At 39.7% G+C, this 8,078-nt stretch overlaps 1 protein-coding gene across 1 annotated transcript; it reads left to right on the top strand.

The window, feature by feature from the left end:
* Positions 1 to 663: 663 nt before the first annotated feature.
* On the top strand, positions 664 to 7,686 carry dap3 (death associated protein 3). Its single transcript, XM_026373407.1, has 13 exons — positions 664 to 831; positions 1,034 to 1,075; positions 3,171 to 3,284; positions 3,420 to 3,521; positions 3,633 to 3,741; positions 4,038 to 4,130; positions 4,233 to 4,363; positions 5,099 to 5,179; positions 5,793 to 5,957; positions 6,061 to 6,120; positions 6,207 to 6,296; positions 7,238 to 7,355; positions 7,438 to 7,686. The coding sequence occupies exons 2-13, from the start codon at positions 1,037 to 1,039 to the stop codon at positions 7,521 to 7,523; spliced, it is 1,188 nt and encodes a 395-aa protein (XP_026229192.1). The 5' UTR covers positions 664 to 831; positions 1,034 to 1,036; the 3' UTR covers positions 7,524 to 7,686.
* Positions 7,687 to 8,078: the final 392 nt, after the last annotated feature.

Below are 8,078 nucleotides of genomic sequence, written 5' to 3'. Positions count from 1 at the left end.
TAATTCTAACATAAATGTAAAAATGTCTTAATGCAGATTTGGTAATACAGAACTTGCCACACAGGTTAGTTTTGGTCCATAATCCTAAACAAATATGACATAAAATGACATATAGTAAACCTTTGAGTCTTTGTGTATCCCTGGGTCCATGGAAACCTGAAGAGGTTGCTCTCTTTGCCTGATTGTTAACTCAGCCAATATTTTTTATGCTGCTGCACAGTATTGATCCATTTAGTCTAAATTGTTCCTGTTTCCAGAACATTTGATGCATGAAAATGTTTGACCTACATAAGTTGAAGATTGAATTAAAGATTAAAAGATGAGATTTTTTCACACATTTCTACACTGAACATTGTTTAGTAAAGTATAGTTAACATTTTCATAGCCATAGTAGCTACAAGGAATAAAATGAAGAAAAATACAAAAGTGGGAACATTATTAAGAGTAAATTTATGTAAAAGAAAACAAAAGGAAGAAAGCATGCTGTGAAAAGTGTGGAGAGTTGATAACAGACACTCATGGTGCTGTCATATCTGACACTTTTCATTATTATTACAGGTGAAATGTGTAATAACTCCGACAAACTCCATTTTACTCAGCCTCTGTCGTCACCGAGCTCCTCTCACCTGATTGGCTAAACTGAATTGCAATGGCGTCACGTCATTTCCTGTTCTGTGTTGCATGATGGCGGTGCCCAGGGCAGATCTGGCACATTGACTTCTCCTGGAGGTTTGCAGTTTACCCTCTGCTCAACCCAAACGCTGGATGTTTGTCACTAGATGTCATTAAATGAAACATCGGTCCTTCTTCATTTACTGAGCTGAACCGCTGGTAAGTGGTCGTATATGCTCACGTTTCTTCGTTTTAGTCACGTTGGCTGTGAATTCGTGTCTGCTACCACAGCTAGCTTAGCTGTTAGCTCGTATTTATACAAGGTTACAGGACATCGGCGTCCATGCGCACATTACCCGCTACTGTGGCGTTTGTCATTCCTGAAATGTGTCTTTAATTCATTTCGTTTTTCATGTTTTAGATCATGGCACTTCACAGACTGTCCTTCAGACTACGACAGACGGTAAGATCCATGATAACGGGGTTTAAGTTCAAGTCAGAATTGCAAGAAAAATAAATAATTGTTTTGTGTAGTTTCGTGGTTTTCTGATGAAATTGATCATACAGTGTGATCTGATCTTCAACAAAGTCTTAAATATTAACAAACACATTATTAGTAAGCTGGTAAACATACAGATTGATGGCGGACAGAGAACAGTTTTAAGAACATGCTGAGGCAGCAATAGCCTCAAACAAGCGCTTCTGCAGCTGCGGATTAGACCTGCCCGACGTCCAGGAGCAACTTTGGACCATTCATCCTCCCAGATCTCCTTCAACACAGCCATATTTTTAGGATGTCAGGTGTGACCAGCTCTCTGTGGGGTCGTTCCCCAGCATCTCTACTGGGTTGAGGTCTAGGCTCTAATTTTGCCACTCTAAAAGACACTTCAGTATTTATGGCCGTTGTTTTGCTTTCTCACCCAGCTTCTTCTGAGCTTCAGCTGTTAGATGGCCATCCTGACATTATCCTGTAGGATACCTCAATAAACTTGGGAATTCATTTTACCCTCCGTAATGGAAAGCTGTCCAGATCCAAAGACATGAAAATAGGTCATGATGCTCACCCACCACAGTACTTATACGTACTGTTGGCATGCACAGTGTTTTCATGTTGGTAAACAGTTCTCTTTTTACACCATACATAACATTGTGCATTCTTCCAAACAAGACCTTTTCTCATTGGTGTTGTAGAGTGTTAAGGTGATCTTTGACAAACTTCAGGCTTAGAGCAATGGCTTCCTCTGCGGTGTGCTGTGATGGATACCATGCTTCCTCAGTTTTTATTTGGAATTACAAACCTAATTCCAAAAAAAGTTGTGATTCTGTGTAAAATCTAAATACAAAAACAGACGGATCTGCAAATCTCATACACCAATATTTAATTCACAATACAACATAGAAAACAAATTAGTTGGGACAGTGTCATGTTTACTGTGCTATAGCACCCCCTCTTCTTTAATGTAATGAAAACTGAAGAGACCAGTTGCTGGAGTTCTGGGAGAAGAGTCTTGGCCTGTTCTTGCATGATATAGGATTCTTACTGTTTGACAGTCCTGGGTCTGACTTGTCATATTTTGTGTTTCAAGATGCTCAAAATATTTTCAGTTGGTGAAAGGTCTGGACTGAAAGTCTTTAGCTGCTTCTCTAGGGTTCTTTTTCACCTCATTAAGATTCTGTGTTGTGCATGTTGAATAATCTTGGCCGTGCGCCCAGTTCTATTGAGAGTAGGCACAGTACCAGATCATCTCCATTTACAGACAGTATGTCTGATTGTGGACTGAAGAATATCTAAACTCTTGACCCTGTAAGCCTTCTCAGCTACATACAAATCAACAACTGTTGGGCATAGGTCTTCTGAGATGTGAGATTGTTGTTGCTATGTATGCACCATGAGCCGATGGTGCTTGTGAATAACACACTGGCCCTGTTTGGGTGTTTTTATAAGTCAAGGTAGCTCTAAACCACACCTCCGTTCTCATTTCAATGATTGAACTCCAGGTTTGCCAATACCTGACATTTAGTGACATCCGAATTTATTTTTATTATTTACCAGTACACAAGACTGCACGCTGCAACTATATATTTGTGACTTTAGTGAAGATCATATCACATTTCATGACACATTTATGCAGTGTGCCAAGTACCATTACCGTTTCTTCCAAATGCATGAATCTGAAGATATTAAATTAAGAATAAAACACTATAGATATAGTTTTTATCTGGGTCAGCTGCTCGGTTTGTGGTTCACGGCTTTAAACTGCTCACAACTTACCTGTTCTGCAAATCATAAAGGTAAACTTCATGAATGTAGATTCAAGTACATGTTTACACTGAAGCCATGTTTCTCTGCTCAGGTTTAGTTGTATATGAACACATTTGTTAGTTTAAAATCTCTGAACATGTTATGACACATGTGGAAGGTATCACGTTTTCCGTTCTTTGTTTTATCTTGGATCTGTATGTACTGTATTGCAGTTGCTGTCTTTTGAGCTCATGTTTGCTTGGAACCTCTGGCTATATGATACTTGGAAAACTAATCTCTATATTAAACTCTGCAGGTAACACATGTAAGGTCACTTCATACCAGTGGATGTGGGCAGCAGCAGGAGGCTGTGGCTGTGGAGACCGATCCTGAGCCTTTCTCAGTTTTCAGAACACAAGAGAATGATCCAGTAAGCAAAGCTTTCTTTACCAGTGTCCCGACAAATAATATCTTCACCACTGTGTTTACAGGCAGTTAGAACAGAGTTCAGCTGCCTACCAGCAACAGAACATCTTATGATGTTTGACTGTTTGTCTTTATACAGGCATGTCAGTCCGAGAAACATTTTGGACAGTATTACACTCTGCCCTCTGCAGACGTCCGTACACTGTTCCCTCATGGCCTCCCCAGACGCTTTCAGCAACAGGTAGGTTTCTTATACTTAATGGCTAATAGATTACGGGAAAGGCTGTTATCCTATACACTCATTAAAAATGTAGAATGTCTGACATGGATATAAATTATTGCCTTGTTTTAGGTGAAGACATTTAATGAAGCGTGTGTGATGGTGCGGCAACCAGCTCTGGAGGTCATCTCTTGCCTGAAGAAAACAGACAACAGCAAGCCTGCAGTGCGATATTTATTTTGTATCCTTCAGAATACACTGTCTGTGTGTGTGTGTGTCTCTCGCTCTCTCTCTCTCTCTCTCTCTCTCTCTCTCTCGCTCTCTCTCTCTCTCTCTCGCTCTCTCTCTCGCTCTCTCTCTCGCTCTCTCTCTCTCGCTCTCTCTCGCTCTCTCGCTCTCTCTCGCTCTCGCTCTCTCTCTCTCTCTCTCTCTCTCTCTCTCTCTCTCTCTCTCTCTCTCTCAGACACACACAGAAAAAAATGAACACACTCCTCTTTTGATGACATAGCCTGTTCTTGGCCTTATCAAGTTGTTCAGACGGGCTGAAGGGGTCTGGGAAGACGATGTCTCTCTGTCACACAGTTCACTTCTGTTATACACAGGGATGGCTGGTGCTGCATATTCCCGATGGTGAGACATGTAAAAAGCGCTGACTGGTAATCCTAAAGAAAGAACTACAGCAAGTTTCAAAACATAACCCTCTTCATCTTCTGTTTTATTTTTATTACACAGCCCACCTCTGGGTGAAGAACTGTAAGGAGCTGCTGCCTTCATCCTACAAAACGTCTCGCTTTGACCAACCATTACAAGCCACAGAATGGTTACGTGACTTCAGAACCACCAATGAAAAGTTCCTATCTAAGGTAACCATTTTTACAGAGTGTGCCTTTATGCACATAAATCACAAGATGAGTATCCATATATAGATTAAGACATAAGAGGTAAAGTATTACATCATTTGTCAGAACGCTAACAAGCATGTACATATTAATAGACTTGAAATAAGCTGCAAATGTGTCTTAGCTGCAGTTTAGGTCACATGCTGATACACACAAAGCAGTTAAATTCCTTGATGACACCACCTGAATCTACTTACATGTAGAGCTATAAAAAGAGTGTGTTTATTTTATCTAGAATCACAGTGTCTCTACATAGCACATTAGCGATGTAACAGCATGAAGTTTATTATTAGAAGGAAACTGACATTTTAATGTAGTCAGTACAAAGTGAGATATTGCTCCACAGCAAGTAAAAAGAAAGATAGATGGACTCGAGTTAAGTGCAACCTGTAAACTACCTTAAATAAAATATTGTCATATATGTAATAAGGCAAGTTGTCACGTTATGGAGTGATCTGTGTTTCTTTTAAAGGCAGTTTAGAGTGAAGTGGACTGTTTAATGCACATAAACCGAGCATTAAGTTGAAGATGGTTTCCTAAATCAATCCAGTCCCAAACATACTCACACACATGCAATTACTGTAAATGGACACGTGAACCACAGACTTTACTTCCTGCATTTCTGGAGCTCAGACGAAAACTCAGCTCCTAAATAAACGGTCGGTGTTAAAGAGTGACTTTGTGCCGTTTCTGTCCCAGATAAAGACAACGCAGCGTTACATGTGGACAAAGAGAGAGTTCACTGAGGAGGGAAGTTCACTGGGACAGCTGGTGGAACAGGTGAGTTGTCTCCTGCCATTAACATTTTCTGCCTTTAACATTTGTATTCACTGAACATGTGGCTTATCTCACCCTGCAAATCGGTTTCATCACTTTATTTCTGTCTGATACCCATTCTTTCCTTCTGCCGATTTCCCCAAAGGGGTCATTAAAAGTTTCGTCTTTCATCTTGCCTTGTGCTTAGTGGTGATCAATAGCCAATGAACTGAGCACAGTGATGGATCAGCACAGAAACGAGCAGTAGATTAATGTGCAGGCTGTGGATTTCTCACTCCTTGCCGTTTGTCATCTTGCTCTGCTATTGTTTAGTATATCGTTTGTTTTAAGAAAAGTAAACTGGACACATTTGTGTTGCTTTATTGCATTTAAGCATTTTGTGTCAGAGAAACTATTTCTAGTTGGCTGCTGGTGTTTTCCAATTGTGGCTTCTACACTAAACAGTTTACAGATTTAAAATGAAAGAAATTCTGTATGAAATTATTGGCACTAGACTATAACTCAGTGGCTCAGATTTCCTCCTCCAGCAGAGTTATGTATTGTTATTATTTCAGTCCATTTGATTCCCTACATAGTTCATTGTTATCAGGCTTTGGTGGTGTTTTCTTTGCTGTAGGGTATCACTCGTGTGAAGAGCAGCAGCGATGTGGTGGGGGCGGTGATGAAGGAGTTGAGGCTGCAGAGTGGGCAGCCGGAGTCAAACTTGCGCGTGGCCGTGGCAGTGGATGGTGTCAATGCGCTGTGGGGAAGATCCACCATCAAGAAGGAGGATAAAAGCGCTGTGAGAAAATATATTTCAAATCTTTTCATGCCTCATACTTGTCTTGATGCTTCTCTCTCAGTTTCCCCACATAGGCAGTAATAATGTGTCTCGTTCTCTCAAGGTGGATCCAGAGGAGCTCACTTTGGTTTGTAACCTGAGGAAACTGATGAAGAACGACTGGGTGAGGAGAACAAACTAACAGCGATGAACACATATTTAGATGAGGATCTCATTTTGTTTCCATTAATAATCACTTTCTTTTCTCAGACCGGTGGCGCCATCATCACCACTCTGTCCCAGACGGGGTCTCTCTACACTTCAAAATCTGCCTACTTACCACAAGAGCTGCTGGGAGAGGTCAGCGGTCATTTTTATCGTTCCTCATTATCTATAAAACTTGCAGCACTGACAGCAGATTAGTCTTTCCTTCTATTTACTATCTTTGGTCATTAGTCAGAAAACAGCATATCTGACCTCAAGACCGGACTAATCGAAAGCTTCAGGTCTTAGGGGTCGAAGTTGTTTTTCATAATCAAGTGAAATATACCCACAGGACATTTTGGCTTGATTTCTTGTTGCTTTGTGGTGAGCATGTGGCCAACCAAACGAGCAGTATATTAAGTATTATTAACAGGAAACGCATTACGGCTGACATTTATCTGCAAAAAAGCAGATCCAACCTTTCTTTTACTCATAAAGCCCTATCCTCTTGAATATCTTATAATTATAAGATATTGAAACATTGAAGACAGATTTTGCCAAACAAAGGCTTTAACAGAATGAATCCTTGAACGTGTTTGTACTGTCCCGATCTCGTCTGTCATGTTGTACCTGCTGCTAGTGTTGGTACGGTGGGTTCTAGTATTATTTATTGCAGTTTTATTTATCTGATGTGTCTCATGCATCTCTTCCTTTCACATTAGACAGTAATAGAACAATAAAACTCAACGTACGGTCATATAACATAACACATATAGCATCACTCACCTCACCAAATTAAATATGTTGACATTACAGATGCATAATATTAATCATCTGTTGTTGACCCCTGACTATGTGGACTTCTGTAGATTTCTTTAATGCATTATTTCATATTTTAAAATTATACATCAACTCCTCCCTCAGTGCATGAATTATATAAATATTTATGTTTTAATATTTCAACAGCACCAGCGTTTACTTTATTTTCCCCATAATTTTCCTTATTTTTGATCATGTTGGATATCTTGTACTTGCTTAAGTTTCTCTCTTAAACACATGCTAGTACAACAGCTTTGATTTGCTGTTTTACTCATCAGAGGGGGTTTGACAGCATGGACCCGTTCATCCCAGTGTCAGTGCCCAACTACAGTGAGAAGGAGTTTGAGAGCTGTTACCTCTACTATAAGGACCGCCACTGGCTGCAGCATCCGCAGAGTAAGGAATCAAGATCTTGACTCTTTGCCAAAACACACCGATGACTTGTGTTTAACTAGCTTTGTTTTCTCTTCCTCATCAGGCCAAACAGAGGACGGGAAGAAAGAAATCATCTTTCTGAGCAACAGAAATCCAGCAATGTTGGAAAGAATTTGTGCCTTCCTATGAAGTCACAGAAACTCAACTCACACACGCACGTACATGCACAAATATCCCAAACACATCGGTGTCCTAGAAACACAAACATACAAATGTCTGTCAATAATATTTAACCCTCTGTAAAATATGATGAGTCGTGTGATGCTTTGGTAATAAAATGTTGAACAAAGAAGTCGTTTTACTGATCACTTACTGTATAACAGGGCAAATCAGAATTTGTGTGTTACTGTTTATAAAACTCACTATTAAGTTCTGGTGGCAGTAGAAGTTGTTAAATGTGTACAAGTTGGATGCCATGGAAACAGATTCATGAACAGTATTTTCTGCCATTGAAGTGTTGACAATTAATTTCTCTGCAACTGATGTGGCTTTAGTGTCACTGTTGCCCAGTGGTGGAGATAAGTACTTAAAATACTCTAGAATGTTATACTATTTTAAGTCATTAAGTTATTACTTGTGCTTTAATATGTGAGCAACATGTTCTTTATTGAATAGTTTCTATTATTTTCTCAGTAAAGTCTGTAGCTGGTTATTGATAAATGAACTAATCATTTCAGCTTAAAA

This window comes from Anabas testudineus, chromosome 16, assembly GCF_900324465.2.
Source record: "Anabas testudineus chromosome 16, fAnaTes1.2, whole genome shotgun sequence".
NCBI classification, from domain to species: Eukaryota; Metazoa; Chordata; class Actinopteri; order Anabantiformes; family Anabantidae; genus Anabas; species Anabas testudineus.
This window is presented reverse-complemented; position numbering and strand designations above follow the sequence as displayed.